Source organism: Myripristis murdjan, chromosome 22, assembly GCF_902150065.1.
Source record: "Myripristis murdjan chromosome 22, fMyrMur1.1, whole genome shotgun sequence".
NCBI lineage: Eukaryota > Metazoa > Chordata > Actinopteri > Holocentriformes > Holocentridae > Myripristis > Myripristis murdjan.
The window spans coordinates 9329723-9348429 of NC_044001.1; the positions used below are offsets into that span (position 1 = coordinate 9329723).

General features: G+C 39.9%; 2 protein-coding genes across 2 annotated transcripts; both read right to left on the minus strand.

Moving 5' to 3' along the window:
- Nucleotides 1–23: 23 nt before the first annotated feature.
- Nucleotides 24–7273, minus strand: kif3cb (kinesin family member 3Cb). The gene is made up of 8 exons (XM_030045135.1): nucleotides 5570–7273; nucleotides 5355–5456; nucleotides 5026–5148; nucleotides 4241–4359; nucleotides 3085–3201; nucleotides 1992–2106; nucleotides 1545–1720; nucleotides 24–764 (listed from the first exon to the last, which is right to left on the minus strand). Exons 1-8 carry the CDS (start codon nucleotides 6986–6988, stop codon nucleotides 614–616), a joined length of 2322 nt encoding a protein of 773 aa, XP_029900995.1. The 5' UTR covers nucleotides 6989–7273; the 3' UTR covers nucleotides 24–613.
- Nucleotides 7274–7675: 402 nt separating this feature from the next.
- On the minus strand, nucleotides 7676–16937 carry hadhab (hydroxyacyl-CoA dehydrogenase trifunctional multienzyme complex subunit alpha b). The gene is made up of 20 exons (XM_030044951.1): nucleotides 16804–16937; nucleotides 14743–14784; nucleotides 14565–14635; nucleotides 14340–14473; nucleotides 13868–14006; nucleotides 13641–13760; nucleotides 12947–13049; nucleotides 12637–12759; nucleotides 12379–12497; nucleotides 12044–12100; nucleotides 11796–11905; nucleotides 11367–11501; nucleotides 11014–11185; nucleotides 10418–10504; nucleotides 10178–10318; nucleotides 9995–10063; nucleotides 9527–9722; nucleotides 9274–9388; nucleotides 8766–8911; nucleotides 7676–8167 (listed from the first exon to the last, which is right to left on the minus strand). The coding sequence occupies exons 1-20, from the start codon at nucleotides 16868–16870 to the stop codon at nucleotides 8022–8024; spliced, it is 2292 nt and encodes a 763-aa protein (XP_029900811.1). The 5' UTR covers nucleotides 16871–16937; the 3' UTR covers nucleotides 7676–8021.
- Nucleotides 16938–18707: the final 1770 nt, after the last annotated feature.

Sequence of the window (18707 nt, forward strand, 5' to 3'; positions counted from 1 at the left end):
GTTGGCCTTACCTATTTGTTCAGTTTTTTTGGCATCATGGTATTGTGATGAATCTCTGGCCTTCAGATGTATAAACAAATAAATAAATGAGCAAATAAATATATACAGGGAAATAAATAAATAAAGCTCAGTAAAAATCATCTTTGAGAACTTGTAGAATAAGCACAACTACATATGTTTGACCTGGTTTGGTTATATATTTGTATTTTGAAACCTGGTCACAGCTGGACGTTTTGGCTATGCTATTCCTGGAGGCCACAGAAAGCCAATAAAGACTACATGGTTTAGGCAACGGTAGGCAAAAAAGCAAGCAAACAAGGAAGGATCACTTTCAAGAGCTCCGCTGACCACTGTATTAATGTGACTAGCAGTTGTGGCAAATGAATGAATGACGGATGACAGGTTTATCTTTCCGAGTACACCAAATACATGCTTACTGAATGGGTTCTCTAGCCAAAACAAAATATGGAAAAAGATTTGGAATCTATTTAAAATCAAGAGATGTTGAATCCCAATTTTTGCCCACCCCTTCTGAGGGCCCATGGGCCGATCTGGACTCCTGTGTGCCACTTGGACTTGAGGCCCTGTGTGTTACAGTGAGTATTCACTCGTCTCAAGGGCTTGTCTGAATGGCGCCTCCCAGTGGAGGATAGGCGGCAGAGGATGGTCTCTGTCTCTGAGGCTGGGAGGAGCACTGAGACCCAGACATCAGGGAGGTGGATGATGAGGACGATGAGACTGATGGTGCTTGTGGTGCCTGATACCTGTAGACAATCATATAAATTCAAATATTATCACATATTACCGATGGTGCAAGATAGAGATGAACCGATATATCGGCAGACGATCTGTAGTGGACAATATTGGCTAAAAAAAAAAAAAAAAAAAACTCCACAGATTTCTTATTACCATTCCTTGTAAATAAAAATGGTTAACTCTGGAAATGATGGCTTGGTTCGTTGGGAATTGTGGACTACTACTGTCACGTTTGTGGCATATATAAATCCAGACATCTAGATATTTAGATATATATCTTTAAACGGGTCTGTCTGAAAAGCTTAACCTGTTTTTCATCAGCATTTGTGTTAAGATTCTTATAAAAATACATATTGGCATTGGTACTGGCCTTAACAAAGAGACATATATCATGCAATATAGATTTTTGCTGTCCCATTGCACAAAATGACTGTTATATATCTGCCGGCTTTGATGTGACTGTTGATCAATACCAGTGATTCAACAGGTAGCCCTCTTCCCAGGGGCTGAGATTTCTGGCTTCTCAGAACTCACTTTCCAGCCTGCATTCTGTTTTGCAACAAGAACTCCCCACCCATCCCTAAGGCTGGTCAAAGTAATAGATTACTTAATGCCTCTTTATGTGACATCACTGGAGAAACACGGCACAGGGCTAAAACTGTTTTTCAGCAACTGGGATTGACCCGACATATAGGTATCAGGAGGATTATGTTAATTTCATGTAAAGCAGGGCACTTAAATCATTTGTAATCATGTATGTATTCGGCTTTTCTCAACTGTTCTCTCACCAGGATCGGGACTTCCTGACACGTGATGCAGAGGTCCTCTCCCTAATGGGAACACTAACCAGAAGATCTCGCATGGGCCTGGGAGAAAATGCTCTCTCCAAGTGAGCTCCATTAAGGTTCAAGGTGAACATGGTTGGTGGAGTCATATCTAACTCCAACAGCATAATATTCTCAGCCTACAATAGGAACACATGAGAGTAAAGATGTAGTTATATAAGCCACCATATCAGAACATTTTTAAAATGAGGTGCAAATGAATCTATATGGGAACATTATAAAACATGCATTAATATAATAGAGTTTAATATATATAAAAAAAGCTGTATTCAATTTGCATTATATATGAGCAGATAACACTTCCTGTAAGTTTGTTCTGACACAGAAATTTAGAAGATATTCCTCTGTGATACTTTTGCTTAATGTCTTAATGATTATCTGGGTACTCACCTGGTATCTCGATGGGGCCCCTGTTGCTGTGGCAACAGCCATCTGTGCATATTGGCTGATTGGCCTCTTGTATCCTGCAACCGAGGAAGGCCTTCTCCTGACCTGAGTGGGTGCACTGGCATAAAGATAGGAAATACGGGAGAGGAGGAATGTGGAATCTGTTAAAGACACTTAGAGACGGTGTTGAGGTGGAGCTGCAGGCATCCGGAGCCACCTGTGCTCCAGATGTGGGCATAGATCAAATCCCACCAGAACAATCAGTCCCGTTACCCCCCTACAACATGTTGCATTCAGCCTTCCAGCTCTCTCAATTATGAAAAATATCATGACAAGTGGACTGTCCACCTCCTTTACAAAAAAATAAAAAGACATCTGTTTCCTGGAAAATGTAGAACGCATTAATTATTGATATTATGTAATGTTACAGATTACTAAAGAGAAACCCACCCTTGGATACACTTACACTGTTATATATGATCAATCTGTGATGTTTCATGCATTATACATGTTGTAATCTCCTTTTTGATGTACCCACTTTCCCTCAACCTGCTTTGTCTACTTAACTTCAGTTTTTGATTTCCTACATTTCCCAGAATAATTTTCCAAAGCCCCTGGTGAATGGGTATGCCCTTGTTACACTGTTCTCATAATGCCACATCTTGAGTCTGCATTGCATCATGCCTGCTGTTGCTGGTATGTTGCTTTGACAATGGATTTCTGCCTGTATGCTCTGTTGAACAGTCGAGACCAATTATGAGTCTAGAAAGAAGCTTTTGCTCTTTCATTATGAGAGGCTGACATCAAAACCTAATATTCACCACTGATGTTGTAGGGAGCTCCAAAAAGTGTCAAACTCCATTGTGGCTGTGGTTGTAATACCTCAACATGACATCACATCTTTTATGTTTGGCCAGTTATTCACAGAAATATAGAAAATAATCAAAACAAAAGACAATGAAACAAAAGCAGGGAATAAAACAATGCAAGGTACATTACCAGTGGCAATAGCATTTAAGTGTTTTGGAGTAGATTTAGCCTTTAATGCACCACTTGCAGTATCTTGTATCAGCATTTGAGAGATAAAATCACTGACCTTTCAGATGGAATGACCGGTCGGAACCGCCACTGATCTTCCTCACTGTCAAAGTGCAGCCTGTTCATGATCTTGTTCTTTTCCTCAGGAGGTATGAAATTCTCAATCAAGAGATATCTGCAATGTACAATTAAAATGGGACATTTCTTTTTTTTAATAATGGGTGATTTTGCATTCTGTTAAAAAGCCCTTTGCAGTCTCTTAAAAAGCTTTGTAGCTGTAACTTGCTGAAGAAGCACAGATTCTGCACAGTCAGGTGAAATATTTGAATGGGATCTCAGTTCTCTGGCTCCCTAATTAATCACGTCAACCTCCTCTGTGCAGCATAAAGGAATACTGGCAAAAATAGCTTATGACACAATGTGCTTACAGCACATAAGAGCACTACCTTTGCTACAAGGTCATTTATTATAAAGTATTTCATATTCATTTATTTATTTATTTTTAATTTATTATTTTCATATGTATATGTGCCATACATCACTGCACCAAAGCAATACATGCAAACATAATTGTTTAATTGTGGACAAGCTAAATGAGCTAAATGCCTAAGATGTTGAATATAATAAAGAATGCAGACGTGCATTCTCTTGTCATGTAATGCCATCTACAGTAATAAGGATATGAGAAAACATTGACAGGAATTTGTGTGGTGAGCTAAAAAAAAAAACAGCTTTTACATGCTTTTATTAATAAGATACCTCTCAATAAAGAGAAAAATTATCTATTTTTTTTTTTATTTATTTATTTTTTTTTTTTACAACAATCTAATGAAGTCTGATAACATCCAGGTGTAGAGGAGTGGTGTCTCACCCTTTTCTGGTAAGAATGTGACTTATGACAGTGAGGTAAAAATAAAAATTCAGTCAGTTCTCCATTGTGACCAGAGCAACTTCAATTATTTTGTCTTAATTGCTTCTTTTAAAATTTCTAAACAGGAAACACTGGAAAACGAAGGCTGCACTTAGTGATGCTGAGTGACATCAAAAATGTAATCATAAATACTTTAATGAAGTCTTGACTTTCATTGCACTTCAGCATGTTTACAAACAAGACTGCAAAATGCCATAGACACAAATGATAGCTACTGTAATGTAATACCAAATCTGGTGTCACATCAAAGGTCATGACAGCGTTTATTAGTGTGGATACTCACTTGTACTTAAGTTCTCTGGTGAGTTCATTCTGTGTTTGTTCAAGCTCCTGTCTGGTTATGACATGCTCTTCAATGACATCTCCGATCTCTATCTTCACCAACTGTAGCTTGGCATACAACTATAACAGAGGGACTTATTATTTAATTGTTGGTTATCATTACTGCTGCAATAGGCAAGATTTTTTTAATGTAAAAATGCATCAGTATCCTAAATAAGAAAGTGGGACTTAAATAAAGAAGAGTATCCCATCTGTCCTAATTGAGACACCATAAATTTGCGTGTGTATGGACACTGTCAGGACATGTCTGGAGAAAGCTAGACTCGCCAGCATTTGATCTGTTGCCTCTTTTGTCCCTTTGGTATCAAATTGGCAAAAGCAGTCACTGGCTTGGTAAACATGACTGTGCATTTTACTGATGTTGTGTTACATGATTTCTGGCTATTGAAGCCGAAAGAGTCTTCAAACAGCTACCTCTTGCTGGCATTTGGAGCCACCAATGTGCAAAGATGCCAAATGCAGCTAATTAATAAGTGGACAGCTCCTTTGTGGTTATGTATAAGCACAGCATAAGCCAGAGGCAATCTTAGGGATAAACAAATTATCTGTCCTATGAAAATTATTTATACTGTTATATTCATGTGAGTTATGATGCTGTTTTCTTGACGATATTATTAGCTGCAAATAAGATGACCAGATTAAATAATGATTAATGATCTGTAATTGGTTTTGTGAAGTTGGGAGTGGGACAGTGGGTGACACACATTGCTGAGTGAGTCATCTTACCCTTTTCAGCTTCTTGGTCTTGAGTTCCACCTCCTGTTGTAGGGAGGAAAATGTCTCTCTCATTTCCAATGTCTCCTCGTCCTGCAAGAGCATCTGCTGCTGGATCTCTCTCTCCCGTCTTATCTGCAAATCACAGACAGCAGTCAGCTCCATTTGGGCTCAACGCAGGCAGCACACCAAAAGGATGTGGCATTTTGAAAATGTGTAGTTCAGGACAAGCAGCATTTATGTTACTTTTACCACAATTTAGATATACCGTTAGTACCAGACACAGGCCTCGGTGGAAAATAAATCCACATCATACATCATTTTGCTATGATGTTGTTTACCTGCTCTGCAATCTCTTGCCTCTTCAGCTCCAGCATTTTTTGTTGCTCATTTGTGTGGTCAATTATGTTCTTCCCTCCAACTAACAGTTTGCTCTCCATAGCCTGCGATCAAAGACATCATGCAATAAATTATTTATGCACAATTCTTTTGTTCTATCAGTGTCTCATTTATCATACACTGTACTGCATTGTTCCATAATGTTCATGCACTGTACCTTATATTTCTCAATGATCTTCTCTAGCGCCTCTTGTTCCTTTTGCATGTCGTCCATGCTTTTTTCTCTTTCATTCAGCAGCTTCCACTTCTCGGTGCTTTTCTGGCTGGCATTTGCATTGGTCCCAACCTTGGAGCAATCATTTTCCTCTTTCATGTAATGTTCCACATCCTGTTCCTCTTCAACAGACTTCCACACCTCAGAGTCCCTCTCTCTGAACACCTCTTCCTCCATGCCAGCCATACTTTTGCTCAGTCTTTTGCTGTCCCTCCTCCTCCTCCTCCTTTCCTTTGCAAGCATCCCTCGCTCCTCCAGCTGAGCTTTCAAACGGGCAATCTCCTCCTGGAATTCCCTCAGCAGGGCATCTTTGGGATCCTCATTAATCCGTGGCTTGTTCTTTATATTCTTGGCCCTGCTGGCATACCTCAGTGTCGTCAGTGACTCATCGTGGTACTTGGCTGATGGTCCCACAGTTGCTATCATTACAGTCTTTGCATTGCCACCCAGTGAGTCCTGGAGCAGGCGGGTTAGTTTAGAGTCTCTGTATGGGACATGGGAGCTCTTCCCATCCACCAAGGCTGAGATGACATTCCCCAGTGCTGAGAGGGACAGGTTGATTTTGGCCGCCTCCTTCAGTCGCTCTCCTTTTGCACCTGTCTTGCTCTGGCGCTCGCTGCCAGCCAGGTCGACCATGTTCAGCTTCCCAACCCGGATGTGGTCTTCACCATCTGCCCCTTCCTCACTACACTCCACTGTTACGACAAAAATTGCATGAGACCGAGAGCTGCGTTCGTTCATATTGGTGAACCCTACAGACCTGGACTGGTTGCCTATGTTCATCACATGTTCAATTTCTGTGGCATTTTTGGTGACCACTGAAGACAGGTCTTTCACGTACACGCCAAATTCAGGGTTTTCTTTAAGTTCCAGTTTCTTGTTGTTGTCTTTGCACAAGAGATCTCTGATTTCCTCCTGGTAGATTTCAAGGTATGATGCCCTGACCAGGTATTTCTGATTCTGAGTTCTGGAGATTTGCGTGAAAATGTGCTGAAATGAATTTGGTATTATGCCACTCCTCTCGGGATCGTTTGAAACCCCTTGCATCGTGTATGTTTTACCTGTCCCGGTCTGTCCATAAGCAAATATAGTCCCGTTGAAGCCCTGCAACACGGACTCCACAAGAGGTCTCACTGTGTCATCATAAATGTCGCCTTGTTTTGAGTCCCGGTCATACACCGAATCAAAGGTAAATGTTTTCATAGGCTCATCAGGTGGCGCCTTCGGGTTCCTTATTGTGATCTGCCCCAGCTTACCATCAATCTCCAGGATGTTTTCACACTCCGCTATCTCCTCTCTCCTGCTGAACGGTCGGCAGCGGACCACCACCCTTATTGCCTCACCGTGTTTGGTTTTAGACATTTTGGTCAATCACAATGAGCTTGGTTATCTTCAGCACCTTAAATAAGCATTACCTGGGGTATAACCCGGTGCTATCCTCGATCCTGCGCGTCTTTCTTCTCCATACAGGTGCGGCAGCAGCGGCTGGGATTAATATTCACTTTCATTTGGTGAAAGCGGTCACCCAGTCAGACGTATTCCATCTTTTTCATCGCCGTGGGCCAGTTTGAGCTGCTATTATCATCATCCTACATGGACGTCCTTTCTCCTCCGCCCTGAGCATCCTTCAGCAGGCAAGCGATGACACACTAAATAAAGGATGCTGCGAAATGCGCCTCCGCCTGGGGACAAAAAAAAACACCCATCCACCCCAGCCAAACCCACGTAGTCTTCCCGCTGTACACACCCTGCTCTGCGGACAATGGAAATAAGACATGTGACCTGCACGACGAATTGGATTTGAGCAAATCTTCTCATGGTACAACCATGGTCTAATTCTGTAACAGTGATAAATTACACTCCTATTAACACGTGAAAGCAATTAAAGAGAAAGGGTGTTTGCTTCATTGACAAAATTTAATTTAGTGCTTAAAATGTACATAATCTCCGAAACCATGAAATAAAGGCCGAGTCGTTAAAGTAAAAAAAAAAAAAAAAAAAGAAAGAAAGAAAAAAAGACACTCACTGAACCATAACGGTAGACATTCGTTAATGATGAGGAATTATATGTCACTTGAGAAAATTTTAATTCTCTTGAGTGCACATTTCTTTTACATTTGCAATTGTGTGAACTGGACACCACAGACTCTGCTCCTGTATTACATCATGTATCTTATATGTATGTAGGCTATGTATGATCAAATAAATCAATAATGCTCAAAGTACAAAAAATATCCTCGTCCATTTCTGCTCATCGTTTAACATTCTGGCATTTCAGAAGACACTGTATTTTAAGTGCTTTTGTCCCCTCTCATGATCTAGGAAAATGTTAGGCACATCCTACTGGTGGACTGCATGAGTTCTATCAAGTGCTATCGGCACACAGACAGAGGGGTCACTTGTGAAATTTCTTGCTGGAGTCATTTGCATGGTCCAGTAGTAGTTGGCATGGTGTGAACTGGTTTCCATAGACCTCTTCGTATCTCCTCATCTTCTCCACCAGCTTGTCAGCACCAAAGGCGTCCACAAACCGGAAAGGCCCTGAACACAGAGAATATTGGTAAGGTCATGCCATATGATGCACATATTACCACAGTATGTGTCTCAGTGGTTGATACAGGTAAGGCAATGTGAACAAAATCAAATATCACAGTATATTTGACTCAGTACTTCAATATTGATATTATAGAGATGACTCCTGATGCTTCCAAAAGACTTTTACAAATGATATTTTTGATAAACAATCATTAATAATATGCATATTATGACCAAGCAGGCAGAGGCAAATAATCTACAAGCTAGAAAAGAATCTGTTTACTGTAATGCAACCTTAAAACCAAGAGGAGATCACACTTATGCTGTATCAGATTAAGATGTCCAATATCCCATGTATCTAGTCTCATATCACAATATAGGTACAATATTGATACATCCACACATCCCTAACATCAAATACATGCTAAAATATGTTGTCAATGCCGGCTGTCTTTTTACAACACTTCTTTAAATATCTACGTGGAAAATAAAGAACAAAGGAGACCATTGCACTCAGTAAGGTTTTTTTTTTCCATGACAGAGGACACAGACACTGAACAACATGAGTTTCTGTCATGATGAGCAGATGTGGCTGAAGTCTGACCTCCAAGGCAGGGGGGGAATCCCAGCCCGAACACAGCCCCGATGTCTCCCTCCACAGGGCTGCTCAGGATGCCCTCCTGCAGGCACAACACGGCCTCGTTGACGAACCGAGACACAAGTCGGTACTGAACATCTGAGTCGGATGAACTTAATGAAGATGGACACAAAAGAGCGAAAAGGTTAAAAAGCTAAGCATTCCAACACAAATATTCAAAATTTAAGACTTGTGAATGAAAGATTATGCTTTCAGTAACTACTGGGTATTGAAAAACAGATTTCAGTTCTCACTTGATTAGAAAATATTAAAAATGTAACGGATAACAGTTTGTATGAATTAACAGGCTTCAAAATTTAGACCTACTAGTGATTAACAGTAATGATTATAAAACAATTTAAACAGCCCAGTAATAATGAGGAAATACTAAATGAGTGATCAGTCAGAGAGATCAGTGATCAGTCATTAAAAACTGACAAAGACATGCAATAGCAATTTTCTAGTATTATCTTACACAGCAGGATTTGGTGTCATTTTGTATTTCTCAAGGATTTCTTCAATATCTGGGTTGACGTCTCTGACTTTGAGTCCTGGCTGGTAGACGTAACAACCCTTTCCTGATTTGCGACCTTTAGGGGGAAAAAAGTTACGTTTAATACATTTAGGACAAAGAAAATATACAATACACACAGAAATTAATGAACTAAGATGTGTGTTTTTTTTAATCCAGCTGACATAACATGGTGCCTCAACATGGCTGTCAATACCCTTGAATCCCATGTCCACCATGGTCTTCAGAACCTCGACATTTCCACCACCAAACCGTGAGCCAAAAGCTTTGCCCAGGTCTTCGGCCACATGGGCAGCAACATCAAGACCAACTTCATCAGCCAGGGTTGCTGCACCCACAGGAAACCCAAAGCCTGTGGTGAGTGCATCCAGTTTCTTGGGGTCAACCCCTTCCTGTCAGTAAACAATGGAGAGATGGATACCATAAAACTTGTTATAGCTATTCTGAAAAACATGCTGTGTTAAACTAGACTTAATTTAAAAACAAAAAAAGGCTCAGTGCTCAATTTCTGGTGTCTTCTCTTTCATGAAGCAGTATTTTTTAGAAGTAACACTGAAGTCATTTAGGACCTCCGATTACCTGTTAAATAAATCAGCCAGTAAAGGAGAGGGCGTGACTAAAGCATTGAGTTCATAGCTTTGTTTAGTCATAGGATGCTACTGACCTGAAGTACTCTAACTGCTTCAGCCAACATGGGAGCCAAACACCTTGTGGTGTAGAATCCAGGCCCATCCTGCAAAGATCAAAATCCAACAAAACAATTACAATAATGGTTGATAGCTGCATGGGGACTGAAAAAAAAAAGACTAACAAAAACATAAATGTGTGATGTGGTACAGAGCCTCACCCCAACAACGATGATGACTTTGCCCTGTTTGAGGCCGACTGCCACAGCAGAGGCCGTAGTGTCCTTTGAGGTCTGTTCAGTGGTTATAATCTCAAGGAGCTGCATCTTGTCCACTGGAGAGAAGTAGTGCATTCCAATGACCTAAGGAGGGCAGAGTTAAAATACCATGAAACATGTTTTTCTTCAAATCAGACGGTCCGATCCTTGGACTTTAAACCTGCTAAATTCCTGGTTACAAACCTTGTCTGGTCTCTTGCTGGCGGCAGCAATCTCCTTGATGGGCAGAGCAGATGTGTTGCTGGCAAATATACAGTGTGGAGGAATCACCTACAAAACAAATGTTTGTTAGATCATATCATAACTTAAATCAGCAGCTATAGCAATTGTCCTAATGACGTTTTCTAATGTGGATTTGCTTCTAAAGGTGTAAATAAACACATTCCACATTTATTGCACGTAAGCATCTCCCTGACAAATGGCTAATTAGATAGTAGTCTGTAGAACCTTGGCCAAAGCTATGAAAATACACAAGTTCTACATTTCACATCCATCAAAGGCCTTGAAATATAGCTGTTCAGATTCAAGCCACTTGAATCAATTTCTTAGCAATTTGTTCAGTGACCACTGTCAAGCTGCCCTTTTTGCACTGTACTGAGTTTTGGAAAATAGGCAGACAGTTATAGCTAAATGAGAAATGTACTCACTACATTATCCTGCTAATAGACCAAAAAACAAACAAACAAACAAACAAACAAACAAACCCAAAACAAAACAGAACCTCCCTCCAACTCCAACAACTTGATAGAACTAATAAGACACCATTCAGTTACACTTACAGCCTCAATCTCCTTCAGGACTTTGTGCTTGATGTTGATGTCTTCAAACACAGCTTCAATAACCATGTCGGCCTTTTCAAAGCCACTGTAATCCAGCTGACCAGTCAGGTTGGACAGTATGGAGTCTCTCTCAAAGGATGTGATGTTCCTCTTTTTGGTCTTATCATTGAACCTGGTTTGAATTAATGAAATGCAAAGAGGAGTCAGGAGACCAATCAAGGTAACTGTTTCTACTACAATCCAAGCCTTGCATCAAATACTTTATCTGTTGGAAAGTAAAAAAAAGTTCCACTGACTAAGAAGAACAAATAAACTTTATCGTCTCTGGATAACTAACATACTAATCAACCCACCCTTTGAAGACCTGCTGCTCCCCCCTGGCCAGTCCACTCACAGTAGTGTCCTTCAGGATAGTATGGACACCCTTATCCACAGTCACCTGGGCAATACCTGCTCCCATCAGACCTGCTCCCAAGATGGCAAGGGTCCTAGAGATTAAAAACAAAGACAAACAATTTAGCTACCACTTGACAAGGAAAGACAACTTTTTTTTTTTTTAAAGATTATTTTTTTGGCATTATTTTTTTGGTCACAGTAGAGATAGACAGGAAAGGCAGGGTAGAGAGAGGGAATGACGTGCAGCAAAGGACCTGAGGTCGGATTTGAACACCAGGCGCTGCGATCAGGACTAACCCCTGGTACATGGTGCACACTCTTAACCGGTGAGCCCCCGGGGTGCCCCAAGGCAAGACAACTTTGCAGGATCTCAAGTCTTAACTTACTTCACTTCTTTCTGTGGGGCTCCAAAGCGGTTCTTCTTGCATGTAACTTGACCATGGTAAAGACCGATGAGGGCATGTGATTCTGTGGTTTTTGCCAACTGACCGAAATTCTATGAAAATCAGATAACCAAACATGAAAATTGGTGGGATTTCACTGTAATGACTCTGTCCACTACTAACAGCTATATTGTTGCCAAAGCCAGATTTGCAAATGACATAGAGCCAAAGTAATTTTCATTTCCACTCACCTGAGATTCAGCTAAGTATCCAGGAATTGGACCTTGTTCAATTCCGGCCTTCACACACTGAGAAGGGTCAAAAGTATCAGTTAAATAGCGTGTAATGTTTATTATAAAAGATGTTCTATCCAAAAAAACTCAAAGTGATTAACAAATCAGACAGGTGCAAGAGACTCTGATACTCTGCTGAAGAGCACAGAGCAGTGGGAATCTCTTGAGAGAGAAAATTAGGTCTCCTCACTGCAGGGATAACAGAGCTCCTCTGCGCTTGGATTACCTTCGCTATAAATGGCCAAGGATTTTAAATAGATTTAAGAAAAGGTTCAGAAAGAGGATTCACTTACCTCAATGATTTTCAGGGGTGCTGGGTAAAGTCCCTTGCTCTGCTTCATGACTTTACCATGGACAGTTTTGTAAATCTGATTCCGTACCATCTCAAAACTCATAATGTAGTCTTGAAGTTCTATGGAGAGAGAAAATATCTACTTCAATTGGGTATTCTTATTCCTTTTATTCTTGATTAAAAAAACAAAACAAAACAAAACAAAAAAACATGGAGGAAACTAAAGACTGATATCTGTTGAACTTCTGACACCACTCACTTTGCATCATGCCTTTCTCTTTGCTGAGGGGGATTTTCTTATTGACAATTCCCCTGGCACACTCAATAGCGATTTCCTCAAGGTACTCTATTGTTCTTTCCTCTGGACTCTTTAGCCCAGGTCCTGAAATACAGTATCAGAAAATGGTTAAAAACACAACGATGAGCTTCATGACAGCTAAAGACCCACACATGCATAACCAAACACCGTGAGTGGGATTCTGACAAATCGCAAACATTTGATTTTCAACAGCAACCGATTTGAAACAGTACCAAATGAAGTCCACAATAAGATTTTAATAGCTCTTTACCGAGAGTGTCTACTAGTTGATGGACCAGCCCCATCTTCTTGGCTTTATCTGCTCGGATATTTCTTCCTGTAAGCATCATATCGAAGGCACTGGGAAGACCGACCTAAGAACAATGACAACATTTTGATATTCTAAGAAAAAAGAAGTAAAGAACATTTATGAATTGCTCCATCATCACACTGCAGTGATCTGAAAAAAATCAGTTGTGTATATACAGCCATGGCATTAAGGTCAAACTGTTACAAGTTTGATATAGAAATATGAATTTTATGACATTCACCTAAGCGTGTACTAGTTTATTTTATGTATTGTGCTTATTTTCTATTGAAGCACAGAGTTGTAAAACATAAAACTTGTGTAAGCTCATACTCCATATTCTTTTTTACTGAATTACTGATGGATACCAAATTGCATGATATGATGGTACATGTGGCTTAAATCGATGTAGACCTTGACCAGAATATGGTCATTATCCTAGTTCCCCTAGTTGTGAGGACATATGGGAGCATGTTACAAATTAAGTGCTGTAGAATGCTTTCAAATGCTTTCCTCTGGGTCAACCTGTGTTTTATATTGTGTCTTGGTCTTTTTTGTACTTTTAACACAAATTAAAATCAAACAGTCATTGATGCTGACCGAAAATTTATCTCAGATTCAGCAGTACACTGTGAAACCTTCAGATACCATTACTAACCATTTTGGGGAGTCTTTGAGTCCCACCAGCTCCAGGTAAAAGACCCAGCATCACTTCAGGAGTGCCAAGGACTGTCTTCTTGCTTTTTGTTGCAATTCTGTACTGGCATGCAATAACAAACTGAAATGCACAAAAGACTCCAATTAGAGGACATTATCAAAAATATTACTCACAAAATTACCAATAAAGTCCATTTTACAGTTTGTTGCTGAAACAGTTTTGAATACCTCTAGGCCTGCTCCTAAGCAAGAGCCATTAATGGCTGCGACGATGGGCTTTGGAGATTTCTCAATTTTCTCAAAAATGTTCTGCCCTTCCTGAGAAAGTTGGGTCACCTCTTCGGCAGTCTTACAGCCCTCGATCATGCTGCAGCAGAAGAGAGGGATGTTAAAACTGACATTTCAAGGAAACCCAGACTCCTATTAGCAACATATAATAAAAATAACAATGATCAGTTACCATTTTCCAGAATGTAATGTGAGGGAAGATGAAAATCTCTATTCTATAGTTGCTGCAACACATTTCACTTGCTCTTGTGACCAATATTTCAATAGTAGAGTTTTTATTATAATACCACACATAAAAGACTGCAGACGCAAGGAATCTCAATATTGCCATGTAGATTAATAACTAATCTAGTACAGTGACCTAAATACAAACAATATTTGAAATGCAAAAATTTAAGGGGACTTATCTTACTTGATGTCAGCTCCTGCAATGAAGCAACCAGGTTTTGTGGAGATGAGAACAGCGCTTTGAACAGCATTATTGGACCAAACTTCATTCATAACATCTGTCAACTCCTTTTGCATTTGGATTGACAGGGTATTGACCTGAGGGGGAATAGAGAGTTAAGTTCACATTTACTCTAAATAGCGAGGAAAAGCAAACTGTCACACTGATCTTTTAATAATTTGCTCAAACCTTGGAATTTGGGTCATTGATCCGCACAACTGCAACATCCCCCTTGACTTCATAGTTCACGTGGGTTCCGGCTAAATAAGGACAAAGCAAACAACATGCAGTGACAAGGCAAATCTGACAACACAGTTCACCAACTTCCCATTCACAACATATAAATAGGTTTTGATTTGAAAATTACCCAGCATGGCAGGAGCTACTGAGAAGGTGCGAAAAGGGCTGCCTGTAACGACAAAAAGGGACCAAGCAAAAAATAAACACTAGCTCTTAATACAAGCACATATTTATGACATACCATATATAGATTAGATTAAATAATCTTGTCCACAGGTTGGTTAAAAAAAACATCACAGTAAATCACCATACATATAATAATAATAAAAACACAACATGCACAGTACAGACAACAAACTGACATGGCTCTAGTGTTAATGGTGTTTATGAGTTTAGTAGGGTTACTGCATTTGGTAGGAAAGACTTTTTGTAAATGCTCTTGGTTGCTGCAGGGGCTCTTGCATCTTCCCGAGGACAGTTTCATGAATCCTTTAAAAATGGGGATGAACAGGAAAAGACAATTTGCCCGGCCTTTTGTTTCACCTCTATTTTATACATCCCAGTTGTCTCTGATATTTCCCAACAGTCAATTTTTATTCCTAGACCCCAGGTGCCCATAGCATGATCATATATTAAAACACTTTCAACAAGACTTCTGTAAACAGTCTATAACATTTCCTTGCTTATATTATATGAATCCAGTTTCCTTATTAGATACAAGCGCTGCATTGCTTTTAAGAAAAACAAAAACAAAACGTATTCTGTCTTGGCTGTGCCATCCAAAAAGGTTCCTCAATATTTTAATTCCTCCAATGCTTCAACAGGCTGAGCATTGATCAGAACAGGTGGAAAATAATGGCAAACATTGTGGTGATTCATAATAACCAGCTCCTAAGTCTGTCTTTTGTTAATAAAGAGGGCACTGTCTTCAAGGCCTTTAGTAAGCGCACCAATATGGTGGAACTCTGTAGACTGGTTAACTGTGTCGCGTGTCTTCAAAAAATCAACTAACACCATGTCATCATCATATTTACACAACTAGAATACTTAGTATTAGTATAATTAGTGTATAGAGAAAGAATGGCTGTTGAGAGGTACACAGCCTTGAGGTTCTCATGTATTCAGGATGATTGTATCAGAAGAAACACCACCGCACTTCATTCTCTGTGGTCGATCTGTAAGGAACTCTGCAACCTACTGTATTACCTGACTTTTTGCGTTAGTGTCACACAGCTTTTTACTCAGAGTATATCTCTGCATACAATAAAAAGCTAAACTAAAATATAAAATAAGAGCCTGGCATAACTCTTATACTGCTGTAGGTGTTTATTAACAGTATTCATCAGTGTCAATGCTGCATTTCCAGTATATCAGCCCTTCATATGTGCAAACTTGTCCAAGTGTTGTACTGGCTATATAAGTCGCTTTAGAGAACAAAGTGTGCTTTCCCTTTCTGTTTGCCTGCTAGCACCCACACTGATTATATATATATACACACCTGCAGAACAGTTTTGAAATACAAGACAAAATACACTTGGATTTCGATGACACCCAACGATAACATAGCCACGACCTCAGAGAGACTGGGTCATGCCTGACAGGAGTGGAAAATGACCTTTCACCTAAATTCCACGCCTACCGTCCAGACGAAGTAAAGAGGGGTGCAGGAGCAGAGGCATGGGGAAGGCAAATGAATGACACTTAAGTTCATTTCCAAAAATCAGCATGTGAAGTGTTTTGACACCCACATCCAACTTTTTCACGTTTCCGATGTAGCCGAACTGACTAAAGAAAGCTATAACAGCCTGTCCTGTCGAAACAGAGGCCTATTATATGTTTCACTAAGTTACTGCTAACCAGCTAGCATAAGAAAACAACGCCAAGGAGTTTAACGAAAGCTATGGTCGGGTCGCTAAACTAGATGAACTTGCAGCTGCATCCATTACGATATGAGCAAACGAGTAAAACCCTCGTGCCTGTAATGTGCACTATCACACGTTTGGTAACATTACAGGATAATTCACAGGGGCTAAAGGCTAACCTGACACGCTAATTACCAACAAGGCTAACTGTGAGTGAGTATCGCATTTTCGGTTTGCAGGTTTGGCGTCGGCTGCCTTTAACTTAACAGATTAGCCACAGTGAAAACATATATTCTTCTGCTTTTTTTTTTTTTTTTTTTTTTTACCTGTGGTGAGTGTGTATCGCCTTGATGTTATTCTGGAGAGAGCACCAAGGGCTCGGACACCAGCCATCTTATGAGGGAGGTCAAAGTAGCAAACGGCGGCGTGAAGCTAGCCGACAAGTGCTAGCATTAGTAACTGACGGAGATGGGGAAAACGCAAGATTGGCCACTTAATTTTACTTCCTGAAAAGCGAACCAAGCGGACCGGGCGCTGATTGGCTGGAACTAAACAGACTCGCAGGTGATTGGCTGTTTAAAACTACAAACACGCCTCAAAGATCCAGGTCCGCCTCTTTGCAAAATCAAAGGAGGAGAAAATTACTGAATTCTGTTGAATGGAAGTGTCATCTTAACCATGCCATCAGTGGTCATACACAAAAGATTATTTTCCATGATTTTCCCAAGTTTCTTTAGCCATTTCAGAATTATGTAGCGGTTAAAACTATTTATGAATTTTCACAAAAGCAATGACAGTATGTTACCTCAAGGCGGAGGCACAGCACAAATATCAAAACACCAATCATAAATTAGTCTGGATTAAAGGTTAATATATTATTACACTACTTGTATTTCCGTAATTAGATAAGAAACAATGTAATTTTCAATTCATCTTTAATGCTCAAACGGGTCGGCTGCTTTCTTCATTTAATTTGTTTACAATTATAGGTAAATCTAAAATCCCCCACTCAAAGTGTTTCCATTGTGTCTTGTGTGTGGCATGACATGAGGGGTTATAGAATTATCCAGGTGGATGGATATGTGGGACACTGCTAAAATAAACAGAAGCATGAATATATAATCCCTTACATAAAAATGCAGCAAATGGGCTATGGCAAATTGAGTATGCTGCCAGGGTTGTTATCTATCTCCGGGTTTTTCGGATGGGCGAGGATAATTATGACTTCATGATAAAATCATAACTTCTCTGTATCGAGGGGAGATTTTACATCTATGTACATATATTAATCTATGTTGGCCTTTTTTTTTTTTTTAATGCCAAATTCTGATATTAGATAGTCAGGACCCTGTTTTCAATTTCCCCTAAGATGTTTTTGATAGAGGTTGAATATACAATTTTGAACTCCGGACTAAGTTTTTAAACTCTGGACTTCCTTAATTAGCAAGTTATTTATTGCTTTATAATATCGCCATCTGTCGATCACTGTGCAAAACAACCAAAACCCGTGCTGCCTTCAACTGTTCTCCGAAAATCGCTCTGATGAGTGAAGCGCACAAAACGAGCCAACAGAGCAGTAAATACAAAGACACACTTTGGAAAATTTCCTCATTTGCAGAGATGTGACGTTTAAGGGGCATGTCTTTAAATAGAGACTGAACACATAAACAAATGGTGGTAATGTGGCAACACAGTGCATTTTATGATTAAATAACCAGCTATTACACACCTGACACACATTTTTATTCTTCTTCGTTATGATTCTGGAGCCCAGAGTACGTTTATTTGGACAGTGCCTCTCTATATATATACATATTACACATTCTGTTTTGCTATCATACGGGAATTTTAACCTTTATTTTGACCGAACTGCTGTCAGTCTTTGGTGCTTTAAAATGTCAAAGGTTGGTTACATCAGGGTCAACACATGTGCCAGGTTTTATTTTCTACAGCACATTTCAAACCAAAGTAGACCTTGTGGGAATTTCGATTTAAAGCTTGTGTCAGCATGAACTATGTATTAATCCACTACAGAAGTTGTGCAGCAATTTCCGAAAGGTAGCCACGCTTTACCGTGTCTGCTATGGAGACATATATCAAGGCTTATCAGTTGCATTTGATTGTTAACAAAAGAGAATAAAAGAGAGTGAAGTCACGGCCTCATTCTCGATTTTGATTTGTTAACTTTATTGTTTTCTCCGCCTCCGCCCCCCGCCCTTTTTTTCACTGA